We start from the raw sequence: 25,201 nt of genomic DNA, 5'->3' as shown, positions 1-25,201 counted from the left end.
CACGATGGCGATCTCACGGTGGTTTCTGCTCGGTGCGATTGTAAATTGGTCTACGAGGGCAAAGTGAGCCGCGTCTCGGGCTTATGCAACACACTGCAATGAAGGAGATCTTCAGATATACCTGACTGTTATATAAACACTTCAGCAACCTGTCAACCTGTGCATTTCACCAGAAAACACTGTTTCTGTTTATTAAGCACGATACTTGACTTTTCTTTGTAATTGTGAAAATGAATAGCAATTTCTGAGTTAAAATTGTTTCTTCACCAATATACTTGCTCTTTCAGTGCCAGAGTTGCCTTGAAAATTAATTGGTTCCAAATGAATAGCAAAATAAGTAGGTTTTATTGAAAAAAAAAGAAAGAAATAAAAGAGATGGTGAATTCAGAAGGATTTAAATCCAAAAATATTACTTATTTGCCTCGAAAATGCATTTTGTATTTTATTATTTTTTTTTGGACATTAAAATATAATTATTTTGCTGTTTTTCGTTTGCGAACCTCGATCTAAAACCTTTCTCAGAAACATTTGGAAATCTTATGAAGTCAGATTCTGACTGAATTTACGTCTCTCATGATGATCTTAAAAACCTTGTCATCTTCTGCTTAAATGCTTCAAAATGAATTCTGTAGACTTATAAATCATAAACTACTTCAGCAAACTCAAACTAGTTAGCGTGTTTTGGAGCAATTTTGAATGTATTTTACGGCTCTGAAAGTGCATTGAAAAATGCATGTTAAAAAAATGAAAACATATAAAAAAAATATGCATTTTGTAAAGTTTGTGGCTTAAGGAAATGTATTTCTCATATTGAAAATTGTAATTGAAAAAAAAAAGGTTCTTCAAGGGACACAAAACTTAAAATACTTTTTGGCTAAATGTAAATATGTAGATATATTTTATACATTTCTTCACAAAACTGTAATTAATTAGCATATGCTGGAGCGGTTTTGACTGCTAGTGTTTGTTAAAGCGTGTTTTACGGCTCTGAAAGTGCATGTATGTGTTGTTGATGGTGTGTTTTTAGTAACGTCTGACAGCTTTAGAGGGCTGAGTTACGGCGAAGGCTTTTGCTCGTTCTTTACGACTCGTCTGTGAGAGAAACAGATGAGTTATCAGGCTTTCGTCTCTGGAGAGCTGAGCCAGCCAAAATACAGCTGTGTGTGTGTGTGTGTGTGTGTGTCTCCACCCTTAATCCTATTTAGTGAAATTATCTTATCTTCCCTCGCTCAATGGCAGCTCTAGTTTTCTCCACCTAATCCTTCCCAAATCCAATTCTCCTCGGAGCGACTGGAGAGCGTGAGAGTTGCCCATCCATCATCTCCGACATCACTGATCACATGAGTCTGATAACATCATGAGGAGAAGTGTGACATCACACTCAAGAACCCATAGTGTTCTTCAATTAACATCTTAAAACACCTCGATGGGCGAATCTCAAGTTGTTCTGGTACTGCTGTGCAAGTCAAAATAGACCAAGAAATGAGCACAAAATAAAATTCCAAATAATAAAAATAATGCAAAATGCCGTTCCAAAGCAAATAAGTAATATTTTTGGCTTTTAATTCTTTTAAATTTGGCTGTCTTTCAGAGCCACACAGATTCCAAATCAATAACAAAATAAACAATATAGAAAATATATAAATTGCCAATAACTTCATAAAGAATTGCAACATAATGAGGTTTAAGTTGTGAAAATTGCTAAATATTTTTCACAAAATACAAAGTACTAGCCCTCTATTTTGAGTTATTTTTATTATTTAAAAATGTAGTTTTTTATTATAAAATACTTATTTTATTATTATTTATAATTATTAAGAATTTAATTAAAATTTTGTATTATTATAAAAAATATGTAAAATACCATTTCATGGACAATAATAATTTTTTTTGCATTTAATTCTTGTCATTCATTTGCCTTTTTTCTTATCAAAAGTTCACAGCCACAAATCAGATTCTATATGAATAACAAAATAAGTATAACGTGTTTTAATTCATTTATTTGTTTCCCTAAAAATATAATAATATTATAAATACCAGAACATATATATACCACAACATTTATGTTAAGCTGTCTGCTCTGTTTGAGATCGCGTGGCTCCATGCATCAGGAGCAGACAGCGTTTGTTGTGGAAATACTGTCATGTTCATGTTCTGCTGTCTGGATTGACTGTGTTTACTCCACTGTTACATCACTGCATCGTCCTCACGCCATCCACACGCTCAGCTGCTCACCGATATCACACCAGTGTCATGAGATGTGATAGTGTCTCATGCATCAAAATATATACCCGTTTAATAAACCTTCAAATAACAAAAACACTATTTACATTACCACATTTACTTAAAGGTGCACGAAAATGCGTTTATTATATTAAAAAACATTGAGTAAATTAGATGTACCGTAAACTTTTGGGTTTAGGTAAATAACAAAAATTTATTGAAAGTATGCTACCAATAGGTTTTTAATAATAAATGTATATATTTGTATAATCTTAATAAATATATATATACAGTTGTGTATATAGACTTGCTGTTAAATTATTATATTTCTGGAAAGCATCTTGTATATTGATGATATTTTTAGTGAATAAAGAAGTTAAAAAAAGAAATGTATTTTAAAATATATATGAAAATATATTATTTGCTATAATGATAATATAAAAGTCATTTTTTAAATAAAAGAATCCTTATTAGCAATATACGGTATATTGGCCTTTTTTGCATAATTTTAAATATTTTTTTTTTTTAAAAATATATATATATATTGGCCTTTTTTTTAATGATTTGAAAAGAAAAATTTCAAAAATATTTGAAATTTGTTGTTTTATCATAATATAATGTTTAAAAATTCCCATTAGCCATATATTTTATAATTTTTTCCAAAATCTGAAATATATTTTAAATGTTGAATGCATCAACGGCCTGTACTTCACCCCAAAAACAAAGAAAATAAGAATTAGCATTTTAAGATAATTTTGCATTTTGAAACTATTTTAACGCCATACTCGTCAACATTTGAAGTGGATCAAAAAAGTGGTCCTTAGACAAGAATTTAGATTTTTTTTAGGTTTAAGAAACAACTTTGATGAAAGGTTTCGATCCTCTTCAAATGTTCACTACTGTACATGTATCCTGTAAGTCTCAGTGGTGTGATGTGTTGTTATTTTGCAGCACCACAGAAACCAAAGGAACCAGGATCCTCTGTTGTGGCGTGTGGCGGTGGCGTTCTACACGCTTTTATTTGGAAGAGAGGCCAACGCAAGAGCAGATCGCAGGTGAAGCGCCTCCCAAACACTGCCATCCGTGTCCCAGTCCTCTTCACGGAGCACAGCGTTTAACAGCACTGTCTGGAATCTAACACGGTTTTTTTGGGGAAAACCAGAGACTGGAATGAAGACGTCTCCGCAGGACGGGGCAGTTTTTATCATCATCTTTCCCCATGAAGATGCCATGATGTTTTTTAGATTCTACCAGGAATATTTTCATAAACACGTCGAGGTGTTTTGTACAGGATGCGGTTTCATTTTCTTTGCACTTCCACACGTGTGTATCCGAATGACCTCCTCGAGTCTTGGGAACGCCTTACTGTCCCACGCCACCCATAAACGGAAGATTAGGACGGGATTCTCCTTCAGAAATCTCCCAAGACGTCCAGCAGCTTGACAAATCTCCAAAGAGGCTGTCTCTCAGAACGAAAGCTTTTTGCACCTCAGTTTTCATGATGTTTTTACGTTTTTTATTACATAAGTGTTGGAGTTTTTTTTATTGTTCTTCCTATTGTTTGGTTTGAAATCTAGTCAGAAGGCGAGGATGATCTTTGAAGAGGGTTTGATGAAGTCCGTGATGAGTTGATGTACTGCTGTTATTGAGATGTCTTTATATTTCATTTGATTTGAGTTTTGACGCAACAGCATGAAATATTACTGGATTGCTTTTGTTTGCTCCAATATCATTTGTGTATGATCCCGAGGGAAGCAAAGGTAGAGGAAAACCATTATCAGGTCTTAAAAATTCACCGGATTTTGAAAAACATTAGAAATAAACTTGCAAAAATTTTGATATTAAGTCTCACTCAGGTACTTAAAGAGACATTAAAGTTCATCCAAAAATTTTAGTTCTGGCATCACTTACTCTGATTTGCCCTAATAAAGTTGTTTCATGATTAACTTCCATAGTATGGGGAAAAATGATAGGATGGAAGTCAGTGGACTTTTTGGTTACCAAAATATTTTATCATAATATTTCTGTTATCATTTATTCACCCTCAATTTGTTCCAAAACCTGTATGAGTTTCTAAACCCCATTGACTTCCATAATATTTTTTTTTTCCGTACTGTGGAGGTCAATTGGTGCCAAAAACTTAGTTAAGAAAATCCTTGAAAATATCTTCTTTTGTGTTCAACAGAAAAATAACAAATCTGCTATAATTTACTCTCCCTCAAGTTGTTCCATGCTGGAACCCATTGATTTCCATCATATGGATAATAAGTCAATGGCTACCGTCACGTGTTGGCTTACCAACATTCTTCAAAATGTCTTCTTTTATGTTTATCAAAAGAAAGAGTCCATTATGACAGAATTTTTCAACTTAATGAAGTTGTTCCATGATGGCACCCATTGACTTCCATAGTATGGATCCATACAATGGGTTCCATCAGCTGTTTGATTATTAATATCCTTCAAAAGGTCTTCTGTTGTGGAATGACGTGTGTGAGTAAATGAAGACCGAACTGTTATTTTTGGATAACCGTCTCTTTAAATCCACAAAGCTTATAATGGCCAATAAATAGAAACCAGTTTTGACATATCATAACATTTCTGTGCCTATAACACGAACAGATCGACCTAAACTGTGTTTACATTCACATACAGCAAACATATCAGGTTCAGCAGCACAAATCTCTTCTCAGAAGTAGTTTTGTTTGTATATATCACCTGAAACTGTTGAAGATAATCCGAGCAATACTGTGTAAATCTGTGAAGTTTTCTCCTCTCAGGACTCTTGGCGCTTTTGATTTTCTGGTTTTATTTGTACTTTTATACCTGATCTCTAAAGTTACAGTGGTGTACATTTCTTTATCTTTTTTGCTTTTTATATATATATATGACCACTACTTTGTACAAGACATAAGGAAGAAATATGTTAAGACTGTAATTATTATATTCAAAGACATTGATGCATTCAATGCTGTTCCTCTGCCTTGTTTTATTTGTATTTTTTTTTTTTTTTTTTTGGTTCATCTTGAAGGAGTGACACATATTTTGTGAGACTTTGGTTTAGATTTATGTTTCCGCTCCCTCTGAAATCATGCAGGTCGTTCATTTCAAATCAGAGATGATTGCAGAACGATCAAATGAAGGAAAACATTTACTCTTTTTAATGACAGCACATCATTTTACTCTTTGAAGACCATACCGATAAAAGTCCTCATTTTTTAGATCCGTTTCAAATGTTGATTCGAAATCCACTTACAATCAGCTCATATTTCACCAGAAAATCAAAAGAAGATACTTATATTTTGTATTGTATTTGTAACAGATTTTTAAGACCATTTAGATTAGTTTTATGCTGTATTTGTAAAGTAAAATTACATTTTCCTTTTGTAATTTTTGCTGTTTTAATTTATGCTTTAAAAATGTTTAATCTATTGTTTTTTTTCTACTTTAGATGGGGAGTAATTTAACATTGATTATTTCATTTAATTTATGATTGAAAATCTACATTTACATAACTTAAATGCAGTAAAGAGCATCAAATTGAATAGAAAAGATGCTTAATTTTCATGAAAAATTATTTTCATGCAATCTTTTTGAATAATTTCATGTAGCAAAATAAAAAAATTTGTAAACTAAATTTTCTGAGTAAAAAAAGAATGTCTTGCAATTTTTCTTTTTTCTTAGAATTGTGTTTATCAAAATTCAGAATTTTTTAATTTCTATTTGAAAAATACATTTTTTTTAATAACTTAATTGTGGTATAAAGCATCAAATTGAATGGAAAAGTACAAATACATTTGCAATTACCTTTTTTAATTATTATTTCACGGCATAAAAAAATATTGTAAATTTAGAATTGTGAGAAAAGGATTGCGGGTATATATATCAAAATGTTGACATCCTGTCTGGCAATTCTGAGTTTTTATTTATTATTATTTTATATTAGAAAAATCTAAATACTCTACATTGTTATTACTTACAGTATTTAGTATTAAATTGAATAAAAAAACATGCTTGTAATGAAAAAATTATTTAAAGAAATTCAAAATCGTGATACTCTTAAAAAATGTAGCTTGAGTTTCTTCATCGAAACTTGTAAGTTTCTTCTGATTTTGAGGTGAAATGTGAGGTTTGCCGTGTTTCCATGACTCTGGTGTTTTCAGGAATGTATCTGGTACATGAGTACGGTACAGGTTCAGTTTCTCAGTAGTTCTCGTCGAGGCGGAGTCCGCGGCTAAACGTGTGTTTCCTGCAGATTGTGAACGCTGAGCCAGCGCCGCATGTTCTCCTGCCGCTCACATATGTGCACTCCTTCACTTTCCTTCATCCTTTTTAATTTATTTTTCTCTTATTTATGTTGTTTCTCTTTTTTGTATATCAGCCCAATGCTACTGTATACATTTTATTGTGCAATTCTTTTCTTTCTATGCCTCGATAATAACATTTTGTTGTGGATTTCTGGTGTTCGTTGTGTTGCTGAAGGAGGATTTGGACTCTCGGTCATAAACATTTTTGGTGTCTCTCAAATCAGTGCCATCAGATGAACGGAGCATGAGAAAGTCAGCGGAGAGATTAAATGAAATCAGGTGAATCCCACAAAAAAACGTACAGGTTGTTTCACTTCAAAAAGTGCTCTAGAAATTATTATTAATTTGAAAATTTTCATGACATAAAAACAGCTCCAAATTCTCGTAACTTTGATGTGAAACATTTGACTTTTAGGTTTGTATGTAATTGTTTCTCTTCTGATTGTGGGCTCAAATTTAAGGAAGCTTGATTCAACTATAGAACTACTTTTTTTTCTGAAAATATATTTTTTTTTCTCAGAATTTAGATTTTTATCAATTCAGACTTTTTTCATGCAATTTGGATTTTGGAAGTTCGCAATTCCAAGTTTTTATCGCGCAATTCTGAGTTTATATCTCACAAGTGACTTTTTTCGCAATTCCAAGTTTTTATCGCGCAATTCTGAGTTTATATCTCACAAGTGACTTTTTTCGCAATTCCAAGTTTTTATCGCGCAATTCTGAGTTTATATCTCACAAGTGACTTTTTTCGCAATTCCAAGTTTTTATCGCGCAATTCTGAGTTTATATCTCACAAGTGACTTTTTTCGCAATTCCATGTTTTTATCGCGCAATTCTGAGTTTATATCTCACAAGTGACTTTTTTTGCAATTCCAAGTTTTTATCGCGCAATTCTTAGTTTATATCTCACAATTGACTTTTTTGCAGTTCTGTGTTTATAGAGATATGAAGTCAGAACACAACGTAAACTAAGAATTCCAAGTAAAAAAGTTGGAATTGTGAGAGAAAATGTCACAATTACATTTTTCTGTTTTTAATTATTCGACAGGGACAAATCTTGAATTGTGCGATATACACTCAGAATTAGGAGAATAAACGTCTGAACTGTGGGATAAAAGTCGCAATTACCGTTTGTATTTTCTTTTTTATTCCTTTGTTTGAAACAAGCTTCCATAGAAAAATGACCTGGATGAGAAACTAAAAATAAATTCTAAAACAGAAACGTGGTTTAATCTTTCCAGTATCTCAAAGATCCGACTCCGAATCATTGCATAAAATTTAAATACTGGAGGTTTTGAAGACATACGCAGTAAATGCAGGATGTTTTGAAGTGCTTTAACTCCGTTTCTCTTTTTTTACATGCACTGGAAAATACTTTGTGTTTCTCTCCAAGTCTCTTTAACATGCCGATCTTTTAAAGTTCGTGAGGAACCAGGAATATGTTTTGGATTCTCTATTTAGTTTTTTGGTATCTAATGATGTATTTTGACTCAAAGGCAAACAAGCACACCGTGCTGCCCAGTATTAACCCTTGATGAACCAATGGTGATTGTTTTCTTGATATTGACTGTTATTGTTGGAGCTCATTGGTTTGGGTTTTTAAAATGGATTTTCTTACTGAATTTTTAGCTTTTTGAAGGCAGATGTTTTTAACTTTGTTAAATGATTTCCAACTATGATCAAGTTCTTTTTAATCTACAGATGGACTTGACACATTCCTTGTCATTCCAAAATGATTTTAATAATTGCATTGAAGACATTTTACCATGTAAGAATCCATTCGGCAGGTTTGACCCCTCCATTTTTCCATCCAGGCCTTCGTATATATCCAACAATTGGTTTCTATTGAAATGATCCCACTGGGAAACTCATTGATTGTTTATCTGAGGTCTCGCTGAAGTCTTGAGGTTCACACACACTCACTGTACACCAAGAAATGAGACCCAGTGATGATGTAGCATGTGTGTAAACATTGACTGTGTGTCTTCGGGACTGTATTGTGCACTTCCTCACCTTGGTTTGGTTTCTCGGATGTTTTTTTTATACAGTATGGAAGTTCTATGTTTTGTTATATAGGCTAGTGCAATATGCTGTACATAAGAGCTTTGCTCTACGAAATACTTTTTTGGTTGTTTTATTGGTACACCTTTTTCAATAAAAACATATTAAAGTATGAATGTCTTTGTTTTGTTATTTTCAAAATTGTGCTTTTGAAATTGTGTTGTTCATGTTTAGGGAGCACAGCTCACTAAAACTAGTACCTTTTCTAATTTTAATACTTTAGGTTTTCAGGACTGAGCTCAGGTACTTTTTTGCTTGTTTTATTTGTGTTTTATGTGAATTTATTGTGTAAAATGTTAATTTGACCCTAATTTCTGAATTCTCCACTTTCAGATTAGTTTTATTTTGGTATTTTGTATTATTTTTTATTTTTTACATTTTAGTTTGTTTTAATAGTCTGTGTGCACTTCTCAAAATGTGTGTGTGTATATATATATATATATATATATATATATATATATATATATATATATATATATATATATATATATATATATATATATATATATAATATATATATGAAGAGTTCATTTGCAAAAACACATAATGCACTCCATTTAATCTCAATCAAACTGCAGTTGGGTTATTTTGATTAGATTTAAAAAAAATTGCTAAAATAATGCAGATAACACAATAAAACACACGATAACAATACAAATATATATCTTATCTGAAATGAACTCATCATATGAGATTTATGCAACTTAAGACTTATTTCAGTTCCAAGGCAACATTTCAACTTTTTCAACTTTATTTCAATTGCTGAAAATTATTTTTAATGTTTTTGGATCTAGTTTAAGTCAACAGTGTCAGGTTCAGTTTTACAGGAAATTTCATGGGAAGGCACACTGTAAAAATAAAATAAATAATATGGAAAAAAAAAATATATATATATATATATATATATATATATATATATAAAAGCTTTTTACAACACATTGTACAAGAAAATGCTATTTCAGTCTTTCTTCTTCAAAATTTAGAATTTTATTCAAAGCATAACTTGCTGTTTCTTTGTAATGATTTGTGAAATTTACTAGTAATTTCTGAGTGAAAAGGGTTTCTACACCAGTTCTTCTGAACTTGTACTGCTGTTAAACTACTGTGAGTGATGAGTATGTAGTAGTTGAGTCCAGCCGCCCGAGGCTGTTTGTTGGCGTCATGTGGTGTGAAAGCGTAATGATTGTTCAGTATTCTGGAGACTGAAACTAGCCAGGCTTTTGGCAGCACCGCTGCCCGCTGTTTGCCTCTCCCAGAGCGAGGTCATTAATTCTGCTGCCCACACTAATGACCGCCTGTCACACACATCACGTGACCTCGGCCGCTGGCATATAATCTGCCATTTGGAGCCTCGTGCCTATTTATAGAGCAAGCAGAACGGTTATTCTGCATTAATGTCTGTTCTCAGAAAGCACTTTGCTTTATTTGACATACAATCTGTGGGAGGGAGATATTTGTAATGTTCCCGTCAAATAAATAGCTGATTAAAACACCAATGACCTTCTTAAAGTGATAGAGGGCTTTCATCTTAATTTGTATCAGTAGTAGTAGTGCTGATAGTGATGTGAGGAAACGTCTGACAAGAAGTGTTGAAACTAAATGACCAAAACCTTAAAAATGAATGCAGAAAAATACTAAATTCTAACTATTGTATGATACTAAAATAACATACAGATAACTGGTACTAAAATAGATTAGTATTTAAAAAATTGTATTTTAACCTTAAAACCTACTGTATAATATTTTATATGGACATTTCTAAGCCCTCTAAATGATTAGCATCTTGTTATTTAATAGTGAACTTATATAATCAACCTTTCTTTTCTCAAATTTATTATTTGATATGTCATCATTTCGACCTCTTATTTCGTATGATGTTTAATGTTATTATTTTGACTTTTTATCTCAACATTATGACTTGTGATTTAATGTCTCATATTTATGTTTTTTTTACTTGTATTTGACTTATGTCATACTTTTGACTGTGAGTCTCATAATTTGTCAGAATTTTGACTTTCTATCTCATAATTGACTATATGACCCATCAAATCCTGATGCAAAATTAAAACTTAAAACATTAAAACTTAAAATATTTAGACTTAATCTCAACATGATTTCATGATCTCATAATTATGACTTTTTAAGTCAAAATTGTTATTTAATGTCATATTTATGACATTTTATCTCACAATTGACTTGCCATAAATGACACTTTGTATCTCAAAATTATGACTTAGTATGTCATAATTTTGACTTATCTCATAAATATGACGTTTTATCTCAAAATTGTGATTTAATGTGTCATAATTTTGTCTTTTATCTCATTATTCCCTTTTATCTTAAAATAGTGATTTAATCTCTTGTATTCATTTTTTTTTTACTTATAGTTGACGTGTCATACCTTTGACTGTCAATGTCATAATGTTTACTTCTATCACAATAATTACTTTGTATCTCAAAATTATGACTTTGTATGTCATAATTTTGACTTATCTCATTACTTTGACTATATGACCCATTAAAACCTGATGTATCAAATGTGATACCCAAAAAACACGTTAACTTTAAAATATTTTGTCTAAAGTTTCAATAAACGATTCCATTTAAGGTCATTACTTTTTTTCTCACTATTATATTACATGTCAGGCTTTCCAGGTTTGAGATTAGACATGCATTATGTAGCTCTGCAAGCGTCGGGAGCAGCATATGAAGTTTGTTTCAGGACAGAGGGGGTTGTGGGATTGCACGCCTCCGGCAGTGACTCTGCTTGGCTCAGCACTTTTCGGTGAGGATGGAGTCTTGGCAGCGCTGCCTCACAAACAATGGCCCCTGTGTTCTCCAGGCGTTCCCTCACAGAAAGAGACAGCCATTCGCTCCAGAGTCTATCTCTGAGGTCAGGCACGGGGTCATCGTCAAGTGCCAGTCTTGTTTACGTCTGAGGAGCCAATCAAAACATGAGCTCGCCTCCACTGTTAACCCTTTACTGTCTGTGTCACAATGTTCTGTTCTATCTACATCCTATTTACGCGACTGAATGCCTAATGTTTTTCATGATGGTATATTTAATTTAAAAAAATCACTGGTTTTATTCACTGATATTACTGTAATTTACGCTCACACACGCCTCATACTGAAAAACCACAGAACACACTCAAGGCTGTAACAGCCGACACAATCACACACACACTGGGAGGCAATTGCTTAATTACTGTCTGTAAAACATGCACTAGTTTAGTCAGAACCTCAAATAGTAGTTTGTGACAGACTGTTGCAAATGCCGTTTGATCACTTTTCATCACATGCTTGAGCTCGTATTGTTGTGTGTGAACCCAAAAGATGGTTCACGTGAATATCTCATGACTACTAATGTGATTTTACTTGTTTTAGGTGAGGTGCTCGGTTAAATGTCTCACTACAAGAATGTTTTGAAGTTTTGTGTGGATTTGATTCAAAGGTCCCATAGAATGCATTGATACAATATTTCAAATTGTCCTCTAATGTCCTCAAGAGTGTGTGTGTGTGTGTGTCTGTTATTTGTGTTTGTCTCCTTTAAATTGGTGCTGACATTGTTCCTCCAGCAGCTACAGCAAGAGAACAGTAATGGTGGACCGCTGCCTCTCACTTAGGGCTGTGTATATGCTAATAGTGCAGAGAGCGTCATAAATGGGCGGGGCTTTCACTAACTATGACGTCATAGTAGTGAGAAAGACTGTTTATCAATTATTGGGATTATAAAACAATGAGTGAGTGGATTTTTAATCATTATAGGCTGGTTGTTTTCATACACTGCGGCCACACAACTGTGTTCAAACACCTTATAAAAGAGATTTTTGCTTTCTATGGCACCTTTACTGTTATGCAAGACATAACAGAAAAGTGACGCAATGCTCTACCACTGTGCTATGTTCCTGTGGCTAAGTGGTAGAGCATTGCATTAGCAGAGCAAAAGGTCATGGGTTCAATTCCCAGGGAACACATACTGGTCAAAAAGAAACATATAGCCTGAATGCACTTTAAGCCGCTTTGGATAAAAGCTTCTGCTAATTGCATACATGTAAAATGCAAGACAATTTCTGCCACATAAGAAAACTATTTTTTGGTAGTAAACCATTATTATAGAATTCTTTACTTTTATCTTAGAATTTTGACTTTTTATGACTTATCATGTCCTAATTGACTTTTTAATGTCATAATTATCTCAACTTTTATCTCAAAGTCTTAGTTTTATGGTCTCAACGTTTTCTCGTGATTACGACTATGGCCTAATTTTGTCTTTTATTTTATATCAAAATTATGACCCGTCATAATTTTCTTTTCTTTTTTTATCTCATAGTTATAACTTATCTCAAACTTACAGTATGACTTAGTTTATAAAAATTAAGACTTGTGTCATAATTTTGTCTTTTTATTGAGTTTTTATCTTAGGATTTAGATTTTTGTCTTATAGTTGACTTAGTATGTAACCATAGCTTTGATTTATGACCTTTTATCTTAACATTGTAATTTAATGTCTCATATTTATGATTTTTTTTACTCATAGTTTACATGTCATACTTTTGACTTTCAATGTCATCATTTTGACTGTTATTTCATAATTATAATGTTCTATGTTAAAATTACAACTTCTTTTTGTCTTTTAAATTATGACTTTATATATCATGTCTATTTTCTCAAAAGGTAAAACAATGTGACAGAAATACTTTCACAAGAGATGTCTATGTGGCAAAATGCTACATGATGAACGTTTAAATACATTGTTTTGAAAGTATAACGACTTTTAAACCAGGCATGATGTTAACATGAGAATAATGTGGCAGAAGTTAATATTTGGCCAAAACCATGTAAAGATAATATCTATTTGCTAACATTTACATATTACACAACATACACCAGAAACATGACTTTCATTGTAAGAGTCACTGTAAACCTAATGTCTGCTTATTTTTGCCAACAGATAGCTATCAAAGTTATTTTCTGTGGGAATTAAGATCATAACACAGATTTGATTCGGTGCAGAACTGTAGGACTGTAGTTTAGTTTGCTTTTGTTTTCAAGACAAAAGACAAAAGCCGAGGCATGGCAGAGGAGTAACAGGAAACCACTTCATTAACTCTGCTGCGTGTGTGTGTGTGTGTGTGTGTGTGTGTGTGTGTGGCCCGGAGGCTCCGTGAGAAGATCCTCACATAAACACAGTCTCTGTTCAAGCAATAATAAGTCGGTAGCGAGTGTCTGTCTTCTCAAACATCTTGTGTTGCTGTTTGAGGTGTTGTCTCCAAAACAGATCATTCGGCACAGATTTGTGACTCACTGTGTTTGTTTGGCTGCTCATTTATTTGAAACGATCTAAAAGTAGCCGAGATCAGCCCAAAACCTGCAGATGACAGCGTCTGAACCAGACCGGTTCGACAGGTTCTGCTCACATCTCTGATCTCAGATGCACAGCAGAAGTCAGTCAACACACAAGCACTGAAGCCAAGTCACATTTACATTCATGCATCTGACAGATGCTTTATCCAAAGCGATGCACATGCATTTGACCAGTCCATGCAGTTCCTAGGAATCAACCCATGATCACATTGATATGCTCTACTGTTTGAGCTACAGAAATAGTGTAGTTAACTGACTTTTTATTGATATAATTATGATCACCACTTCAGAACTGCAAGAAGTTTATATTAAAAAAAAATTAGCGATGAGGTTATTCGAGGCATTATTTTTTGAGTTTACAGTAATTAGTCCCAGGTGTGGTCTGCACACAGCTGTTTGCATGTATAAAGTAAGATGCAAGATTGCAAGATGTGATATTTGCAATGCAACTTTCATAATTTTATATACTAGTAGTCAGTTTTTATTTGAGTGTTGATTATGAAGTAAAATGAATTCATTGATGATTAAATAAACTATTTTCTGCTAAATGTTAACTTTAATTCCAGTGTTTCTGTAAAAAAAAAAACTTTTAAGACTTTATTTGCACATCTGTCTTGTGGTAACACACACACACACACACACACACACACATTGAATCACTGCAGCCTGAGTTACACAATAAAACAGACACAGGATTCCGTGAAGCACGCTTTATTTTGAATATTTCTTCTGTATGAATCCACGTGCATGTCTAACACTGATGATTATGGGGTTCATAACTGAAATAACTCGTTTGATAACACAGCATGCTGCAGTTTTGGGTCGTGTTGTTTGAGTTTCTGGACGCGTCACATGCAGCGGTCAGAAGGAGCCAGTGGGGGTTTCGGAGTTCTGAGAGTTACCCCTCTCACAGCTGTGACACACACACACACACACACACACACACACACACGCACACAGAGCCATTATGAACCCACTGACCTCCTCCGTGGGACTCTCATGCACTGAAGCCATTAGAAACAGCTGACTTATGGACGCTTCTTTCTTCCATGGATCAAAAAAATAAAAAAAGGTAACTGCGACTTTTTATCTCACAATTTTGTATTGTTTGAATCTCACAATTCTTCTAGCTTTCGAGATTTGAGATTTAACTCTTTAAAGTTTAACTTTAACTTTTTCTTTGCAATTCCAAATTTATATCTCACCAAAAAAAAGCTTATATCTCACATTTCTTAAATTATATAATGTGATTATGTGGAAAAAAAACTAATATATATATATATATATATATATATATATATATATATATATATATATATATATATATATATATATATATATATATATATATATATTAGGGATGCACGATATTGGATTTTGGCCGATTTTCGATATGCCGATATTTTCTAAATAATTTTGGCCGATGCCGATACCGATATCGATATATATACAAATATATACTGATAAATTTAAACTTTAATTTTACTGAAGAGAAATCCATGTATCTCTTCTGTACTGATTCTACCATAAATTTATTATTTTACAAATGTAGACAGACATTCACATCTGAAAAACAGGTCAATTATTTCACTTGGAGAATATCGGTTTGGCTCATCGGCAGAAATATTCATATCGGCCGATACCGATAATGGTCATTTTAAGCTTTTATCGGCCGATACCGATGTTGTGCCGATATTATCGTGCATCCCTAACATATATATAATATTAATTGAAATTAAAAGGGCAATTAACTTTTTTTTATTATATAGATTTTTTTATTCTGTGATGGAAAAAAATAAAGCGAAATGTAAACTCGAGAACCTAGGAATAAAAAAAGATTGAAAAAAGTCTGACTTTCCATGAAAACAAAATAAAACCAAAAAGTCAAAATTTAGAGATGTAAACTTGTCATTTTAAAAAGTCAGAAAAAAAGCAAATTTGTGAGATTACAAATCTAAATAGTTTTTTTATTAAATCCCATTGTGAGATATAGCTAAACTCAGAATTACGAGAGGAAACTCGAAAAACTGTTTTTAAAACAGTCATAAACAACAAAAGTCTTGTAAACTTGGAATTATGAGAAAATGTTTATATCTCACACTTCTGACTATTTTTCTCAACATTGCAAGGTTGTATCGTGCAAACCTGAGTTTATGTCTTACAATTCTGACTTATTTTCTTATTTATATTGTGAGATATAAACTGATTGTGAGATAAAGTGCAATGACTTGTTTATTTGTCTGTCCCGTGGCACAAGCAGGGCTCGCTCTGGGATCAGATGAGTGTTTGTGTGTCTGCAGTCAAACCAATCTCTCCAGCAGTAACTAGAGCGAGATCTGCTGGTGTGTGTCTCAGGATTGGACAGAAGGAGCAGACCAGAGCCGGTCCAGTGTGTGTGTGTGTGTGTGTGTGTGTGTGTTTAAAAGCCTGTGGAGGGGGAAAATGAGTGTGAGATTCAGTCAACAGTACAACACTGAAAACACAGAGAACAAGGGGAAAACACTGCGCAAGAATTTAATTACACTAACCTGATTCTTCAAAGTTTTAAATAAATCATTGGAGATTAGAGTATGTTTCGTAAGAAAATACTATTTCAGTTTTTCGTCAAAATTGCATATCAAGTTGAATGTGTTATTTGCAGTTTCTTCATAATTCTAAAAATATTTCTACATTGATTTCTCAGTGTGCACATGTATATATGGTAAGGTGTTGTTGTTGTCGTTTTTATTATTTATTTATTTATTTATTTATTTTACTTTTGTGCATTTGCCTGCTGGATGACTCAAAGTTGTAAATATGGAGAATTGGATTTTCAGGTTTTCTACTTTAAAAGTTCTAATTGAATTTAATGCATCCCTTGCAGTTTCTTTGAAATTGTTTGTGAACTTTATTAGCATTTTTTTTCAATCTACACATACAAACATACTTATATATATATTCATGTCATTGCTTTAAGTGGGCCTGTACACACCAGTACTCAGTACCGCAACTTCCAAATATAGCTCTTGAGCATACCGCCACCTCTCCATGCGCCCAGAACCTGTTTTTAGCATATAGGTACCTTCATTTGGACATCTGTTTTAATAGAGCTTTTAATCCTTTGCCTTCGCTGCTGCTTTTCAGAGCGCCCTCACAATGCACGCTTCCTAATTCTTCCTATTTTGGAGTATGGAGCGTGAATCATTTGAACCAGTTCGGAGTTTGGAGCGGGTTCGCGAATCATTTGAGTCAGTTTAGGGATCGCGAATCATTTGAATCAATTCGGGAGTTCAAAGCGGATTCGCGAATCATTTGAGTCAGTCTGGGGATCGCGAATCATTTGAATCAGTTCGGGAGTTCAAAGCGGGTTTGCGAATCATTTGAGTCAGTCTGGGGATCGCGAATCATTTGAATCAGTTCGGGAGTTCAAAGCGGGTTTGCGAATCATTTGAGTCAGTCTGGGGATCGCGAATCATTTGAGTCAGTTCGGGAGTTCAAAGCGAGTTCGCGAATCATTTGAGTCAGTTCGGGAGTTTGAATGCAGTAATGCAGTAGCTCTTTCTAAGGGTATTTCCTTTTGCACATTTTATTTATGTTTCATTAGTTCTTTCTAGCTCAAGCAAATCCACAAACTAATAAAATGATTTATTATTAAGGTCGTCTGTTGACTGCTGTATATAAAAGTCCTTCAATATAGTTGTTGTTACCTCAGGGGATGAGGGGAGTCATCAAAAAAAAAAAAAAAAAAAAAACAGAATTTTTTTTTGTGGCTATAAATAGAGTACCGGCACCTCTTTTGGGCCACTTAAAGCACTGATGCATGTAAAGTAAGATATTCTCCAGTTCATTGTACTTTAATTCTGTGCATTATTCTACTGTATGATAGTTTTAAAGTACAATGGAAAATATAAAAGTTTGTTATTAATATAGATAATTGGAGCACGTTTTACAAGAAACCACTAGTTCAGTCTTTCTACATCAAAAAAATCATCCTTAATTGTTTCATTGTACTTATCTGTGAAATTAAATATCAATTACTAATTAAAAAGTTTAATATACGTCATTTTATTTTAAGTGGACACATATGCATTCAAGTATTTTCAACTTCAAAGTCCTTTACTTTTATCTGGTCTGTATGATAATCACACTTCAACGGGAGGAAAAACATAGTTTGAAGCTTTAAAGAAATACGTTTCAGTCTTTCTATGATAAAATTTCATGTTGAAACTGGAGTGTGTGTGTGTGTGTGTGTGTGTGTGTTAATTAACAGCAGCAGAAATGTGTTACATGCATGAGTAAGTTTCAGGATCAGTCATTTCAAACATTTAATTTAGCACGTAATCTTTCTTTTGACCGTCAAGCATGTTTCCCAGTTTGTTTTCTTTCCTGTCCTCCCCGTGTCTCCCTCCTCTCACTTGGCCGTCGTCCAGATCTCCTCAAACAATGGCCTGAGCGACTGCAGCCCAGCTCTGATGGCCATAAACACCTCCATATGAGCCACTTCTCATCCACACATCAGCTTTGGAGCATGCAAAATACACCAGAGCTGCTCCATTCTGGCAGAAATCATAATCACTGTTATTGTGGTCGATATTGAAAACATGATTGTTTCACATCGACTTTGGAAACATCATGCATTTGTGGAACTTTTACAAAAACATGCCTTTGCAGCAGTGGATTTACTTGAACTTTGAGTAAATTTCAACTAAAAAAAGAGATAAATCTTAAATAATATGTACATTAATATAAAAATTATAAATGAAATAAATTAGATCAAAATAAAAGAAAACACAATTTAAGTTTTTCACCATTCATGTTTAATTCAATGTGTGACATGCCATTTTTTGTAATTATTTGTGAAATTTACTTGCAATATCTGAGAAGAAAATTGTTTCAAACCTAAAAAACATTAAATATTTATTCAATGTATACAAATAATAAGTAAAAATACAAATTTGACCTGAAAACTACTAAACATTTATTAAAAATGGAAAAAATAAAAATAAAAATTATTAATGTCGAATGTGTTGTAATGTATCGCCAAAACCTGAAAATGACTAAATATTTATACAAAATAATAATAATAATAAATAGAAAAATTTAAGATCAAATGTGTTGCAATGCAATGCTTCAAACTGAAAATCACTAAATAATAATAAAAACATAAATAATAATAATAAATAGAAATAATTAAGATCAGATATGTTGTAATTCATTACCACAACCTGAAAATTACTAAATATGTATAAAAAATAAAATAACAAGAAATAGAAATAATAAAGATCAAATATGTTGTAGTCCACTGCCAAAACCTGAAAACTCTTAATATTTAATAAAATTATAAAAAAGCATAAATAAAAACTTACTGAAGACTCCTAAACAACGTATATTCAGTCTTTTGGTAATCTACAGAAAGAAGGTGTGTGTTCGGTGCAGTGTGTGATAACTAACACAACTCTCATCACAATGAGATCTTTTATTCCAGAGGTTATTGGAGCAGGTTTATATTGAATCTGTAACTGGAGCCGATGAGGGTTGAAGAGTTCAGCTTGAGCTGATTTGGACACATTCACACAGCAGGCCTTCTCATTGGCTGTGATAGTTGCCATGGTGATTTGTGTGATTGACAGGTTGGTATGGCTCTTGACTCGCTCTTGGTTTTTTATTTGCTTTTTTACACGCATGATGTCATCGCTTTATTCATAGTATATTTTAATCAATACCCAATGAAAAGCAAAACATGATTTACATGCAGGATTAAACGCTTTCAGAACTGTTTGTTTGAGCAACCTAATAACTCTGTTATCTGGAAACCTGTTTGGAAACAACAGTTCTGCAGATCTGTTTGTTGTATAGAAGTGTTCAGCTCTAGTGTATATATTTGAGTCATTCTATGTGCATCACAGCAGCTCTTATAGTGATATAGTGATCAAGCAGCAGAAGCTCTTTCATGTCACGCCTCAGAACAGTAGATGTGGTCGTGTTGAACTCGTGGCCTCGCCGCACTCCGCCTCTGAGGTCGTCTGCTGCAAACGCTGGTGGTTTTCCACCGAACTGCTCATCAGGGTTTAGATCAAGGTCTGAACGGCTGTGGAGACTTGATTCGGTGAAAAGACTTACTCAGAAACCACACACGACCTGCAGGGTTCAACAGAACTCCAGATTACCTTTATTTATTCAGTCAATGCATCTTTATCAAACCCTGTAAGGCTGAAACCTTTCATTTTAATTTGGTGTCTGCGTTATCTTGCATTGGTAACAATGTACACAGGCGTTCAGATAATTTTAAATCTTATTAAAATTATTAAAGGAAAATTAATTCGGTAAGTTATTAAACAGATGCAAGTGAATAATCACTGCAAGTTATGCAAGTGTGCATAATCAGTGAAGCTATTCTATCTCAAACAAGAAGTATTAGACATAGCAGGATGTTTCTGGTTTGACAGTGCAAATTAGACAAATGTTGACTGTCTGTGATGTTATTTTGGCTACAGTTACAGTCTGAAAAGTCCTTCCTACTCATCTGTTTTAAAAATGAATGCACTTTTCAGATCAAAATTAAGTCTTTTGTTTAACACTAAAGCCAAAGCATACATTTATTCTTAGCTGAGTTCTCATATTTTTCTCATTGTTGTTAGAGGAGAGCTGGAGTAGCAAGCACTGCAAACGCTTATCCAAAACAAGAGATAAGACTGGCTGTAAATAATCGTAGGAAAGCCAGACGTAAGACTATTGTTTTGGCAACCGCTGACCTGTCATAACTCTCAGGCTTTGACGGAATTAGAAGAAGTTCAAATAATAACTCATATTATCTGTCCTCCGACCAGAGCGCTGGCATCTTCCCTCGAGGTCAGAGCGAGTCAGATGGCCGAGAGATTAGCTCTCATAGACTTCAGTCCATTAGTGACCTGTGAAACAAAGACTGGGGCTTCAGTTTGAGACATCTGATGAGTTATCAGCTTTAAGAGATGACAAACCTGTATTTCTTCAGACCACTCTATTGTCATCATAGAGAAGTGAGAGTGAGTGAGTGAGTGTGTGTGTGTGTGTGTGTGTGTGTGTGTGTGTCAGTGAGTGAATGAGTGAGTGTGTGTGTGTATGTGTGTGTGTGTGTGTGTGTGTGTGTGTCAGTGAGTGAGTGAATGTGTGTATGTGTGTGTGTGTGTGTCAGTGAGTGAGTGAGTGTGTGTGTGTGTGTGTCAGTGAGTGAGTGAATGTGTATATGTGTGTGTGTGTGTGTGTGTGTGTCAGTGAGTGAGTGAGTGTGTGTGTGTATGTGTGTGTGTATATGTGTGTGTGTGTTTGTGTGTGTCAGTCAGTGAGTGAATGAGTGAGTGAGTGAGTGAGTGAGTATGTGTGTGTCAGTGAGTGAGTGAGTGTGTGTTTGTGTGTGTGTGTGTGTTTGTGTGTGTGTGTGTCAGTCAGTGATTGAGTGAGTGAGTGTGTGAATGAGTGCGTGAGTGAGTGTGTTTGAGTGAGTGACTGAGTGAGTGTGAGTGAATGAGTGAATTAATGAGTGAGAGAGTGAGTGAGTGAGTGAATGAATGAGTGAGAGTACGTGAGTGAATGAGTGAGTGAGCGAGTGAGTGAGTGTGTTTGAGTGAGTAAGTGAGTAAGTGAGTGAGTGAGTGAGTGAGTGAGTGAGTGAGTGAATGAGTGAGGGAGTGAGAGTGAGTGAGTGTGAGTGAATTAATGAGTGAGAGAGTGAGTGAGTGAGTGAATGAATGAGTGAGAGTACGTGAGTGAATGAGTGAGTGAGCGAGTGAGTGAGTGTGTTTGAGTGAGTAAGTGAGTAAGTGAGTGAGTGAGTGAGTGAGTGAGTGAGTGAGTGAGTGAATGAGTGAGGGAGTGAGAGTGAGTGAGTGTGAGTGAATTAATGAGTGAGTGAGCGAATGAATGAGTTCGTGAGCGAGTGAGTGAGTCAGAGTGAATGATTGAGAGTGAATGAGAGTGAGTGAGTGAGTGAGTGAGTGAGTGAGCGAGTAAGTGAGTGAGAGTGAATGAGAGTGAGTGAATGAGTGAGTAAATGAGTGAGTGAGTGAGTGAGTGAGTGAGAGAGTGAGTGAATGAATGAGTGAGAGTGTGTGAGTGAATGAGTGAGTGAGCGAGTGAGTGAGTGTGTTTAAGTGAGTGAGTGAGTGAGTGAGTTTGAGTGAGTGAGTGAGTGAATGAGTGAGTGAGTGAGAGTGAATGAGTGTGAGTGAATGAGTGAGTGAGTGAGTGAGTGAGTGAGTGTTTTGAATGAGTGAGTTTGAGTGAGTGAGTGAGTGAGTGAGAGTGAATGAGTGTGAGTGAATGAGTGAACAAATGACTGAGTGAGCGAGTGAGTGAGCAAGTGAGTGAGTGTGAGTGAATGAGTGAATTAATGAGTGGGTGAATGAGTGTGAGTGAATGAGTGTGAGTGAATGAGTGAATGAATGTGTGAGTGAATGAGTGAGCGAGTGAGCGAGTGAGTGAGTGAGTGAGTGAGTGAGTGAGTGAGTGAGTGAGTGAGTGAGTGAGTGAGTGAGAGTGAGTGAGTGTGAGTGAGAGAGTGAGTAAGTGAGAGTGAGTGAGTGTGTTTGAGTGAGTGAGTGGGTGAGAGAGTGAGTGAGTGAAAATGAGTGAGTGTGAGTGAATGAGTGAATGAATGTGTATGAATGAGTGAGTGAGTGAGTGAGAGAGTGATTGAGTATGAGTGAATGAGTGAATGAATGAGTGTATGAATGAGTGAGTGAGTGAGTGAGTGTGTTTGAGTGAGTGAATGAAAGAGTGTGAGTAAAAGATTGGGTGTGAATGAGTGAGTGAGTGTGAATGTGAGTGAGTACAGGTGTATATAGATATGTAACGATATCAAAATCTCATGATACGATATGATGACGATATGAAGTCCATGTTACGATAACTATTGCAATAGTTAAAAAGGGGGAAATTGAAAAACGATGGGTTACTTAACGTAATCCCGGGTTCTTTAATAACAGAGTGAGGTGTTTCACTATGGGAATCGCTTTGGGCGTGACCAACTACGGAAGCTCCTATGCCACCACGTCTGTCTTTGACAGACAGGTCGACCTGAGATCAGGCTCCGCCCCCACCTATATTACTCAGGTCAACCCCTACGAAGTCATTAAGAGAGATTTCTTCCCGTTCCTATGCAAGGAGGGAAGTGTTGGTGAAACACCTCACTCTGTTATCAAAGAACCCGGGATTACGTTAAGTAACCCATCTTTCTTTTTCTAACTTCGCTCGGTGTTTCACTATGGGAGATATAGACCACTCCCGGATTGCAACTTACGCTATACCAATCATATGGGACTTGACGTGCTGACTCCTAACACTGCATGAGCTAAGGATGGCTCAGACACGTTCAGTCTATAAAATCGCACAAAAGTGTGTGGTGTGGCCCAGCTTGCTGCAGCACAGATCTCCTGGACCGAAACACCTCTGAGTAAGGCCCATGATGTCGCCATGCCCCTAGTTGAGTGGGCCCTTAAGCCCTCGGGAGGTTGGGAACCTCTGCATTCATATGCTAAGGAAATAGCTTCTACAATCCAGTGGGACAGTCGCTGACGTGACAATGGCTTCCCCTTGTGAGGAGTAGCCCATGACACAAACAGCTGGTCATTTTCCCTGAAACCTGCTGTCCTTTCTACGTACACACGAAGTGCTCGTACAGGACACAAGGTATTCAACCTCCTCTCCACTGGAGAAGAGAACGGAGGAGGGTGAAAAGCTGCAAGATCTGTAGTTTGACATCTATATGACGAATCCACTACTTTAGGTACGAAAGCCGGGTTAGGGCGAAAGGAAACCCTTGTAAACCCTGTAGAAAACTGCAGACCGACAGTGCCTGTAAGTCACTCACCTTCTTAGCTGACACCAGCGCTAACAGTAGTGCTGTCTTGAGCGAGAGAAACTTTAACCCTATAGCTTCCAACGGCTCAAAAGGGTGTTGAGAAAGGGCCTCTAAGACTGTGGACAAATCCCACGCCCAAAGCGATTCCCATAGTGAAACACCGAGCGAAGTTAGAAAAATAAATGATAATTTTGCACATTTTACAGTTAAATTATTTTAGTGTACATTGAGAGTTCAAAATTAAGAACTGTACCCATGTTTTAATTAAGAAAACCTAAGTTAGAAAAAAAGTCAGTGAATTAACTTGTACCTACATTTTAGAGGGAACTCCACTCTCTTATTATTTGTGATTTATTGTCTCAGCAAAAACAGACTTGATGATGGGCAGTATTGTGCTTTAGGTTTGAGTTAATTTGAAGGAATACTATGCCTTAAACATACAGTAACTGGCCCAAAACAAATATATTTGAACAAATATATAAAGCCCAAAAAGGCAAAACAGTTATCATCCGTCACATTTCCACAGACATAATCACTTCAGGAGATGCCACTACACACTCCTCACCCCTCCTCATCACTACATCTGGTTTACAACAACAACAACAAACACTTGCACTTGTTATCACTTGCACTACTCTGATCATTCACACTGAATCCTGAATAATCCATTTGCAAACTGGAATATTTTTCTATGCACTTTTTAATGTCCATCGCACTAGTGTAAATAACGTTCAGATGTTCATAGTTTTCTGCATATAGTGTACACACACTTACTACACATTCCATCTGTATAATATTTTCATACTACACCTATCTGTATATCATGCTGATAGTATTTCAAAATCTGTAAATTACGTCCATAGTCTTATCTGTATATTTGCATGCAAAATCTAGCTTTTGTGCAAACGCACGCATTTATGATTAAATCTATGTAAAGTTTTCTACACTCATGTGTGTCTGACACAGTCACACAACCTCTGCTGACTTTCTCTTTATGGGACGGCTTTGATTTAGGTCGCTGAGACTTATTTTTAACTTTCTTTCAGCTGTTTATTCTTGGGATGAGGCTGATTACTCCAGCGTGGATCACAAACAGCAGTGGAGAAACGTGATCTGGTCGGATGCCACATGGCACAAGTGTGTTAGTTTGTCCAGCAGGTTCTCTCAGCGAGGGATTGTGTAAACCGAGACCAGGCAGAGATGTTTTGTCAAGCGTGCGGATGTGTATTTGTCCATAATTCCACAAGGATACAGCACTTTGCAAAGCGTGATGTCAAATCAATTATTTTAAACGTTACTTAGTAAATATTTGGTGTATATGATAAAAAAAAATCAAACAAGATAAACAGAGCTAGATGTCGTGAGGAGAAATATAAAGAATGCCTGAACTGATCATTTGATACAATGTTTCATTCTGAGTTAGTGTTAGAGA

General features: G+C 35.0%; 1 protein-coding gene across 2 annotated transcripts in view; it reads left to right on the top strand.

Moving 5' to 3' along the window:
* LOC113117824 (bcl-2-modifying factor) overlaps nt 1-25,201 on the top strand; it is a 56,546-nt gene that overhangs the window by 12,844 nt on the left and 18,501 nt on the right. The window contains exon 4 of one of the 2 annotated variants that reach the window (XM_026286755.1): nt 3,175-4,182. The exons of the other annotated variant lie outside the window; for it this stretch is intronic. Coding sequence (XP_026142540.1) covers nt 3,175-3,282 — 108 coding nt within the window. The 3' untranslated portion in view covers nt 3,283-4,182. Of the gene's footprint in view, nt 1-3,174; nt 4,183-25,201 lie in introns of those variants that run through there. 2 annotated transcript variants of the gene reach the window in all.

The sequence above is a fragment of the Carassius auratus genome, chromosome 17 (assembly GCF_003368295.1).
Source record: "Carassius auratus strain Wakin chromosome 17, ASM336829v1, whole genome shotgun sequence".
In the NCBI taxonomy this organism is placed as follows: Eukaryota; Metazoa; Chordata; class Actinopteri; order Cypriniformes; family Cyprinidae; genus Carassius; species Carassius auratus.
The sequence above is the reverse complement of the archived record's forward strand: the minus strand, read 5'-3'. Positions and strand labels throughout refer to the sequence as shown.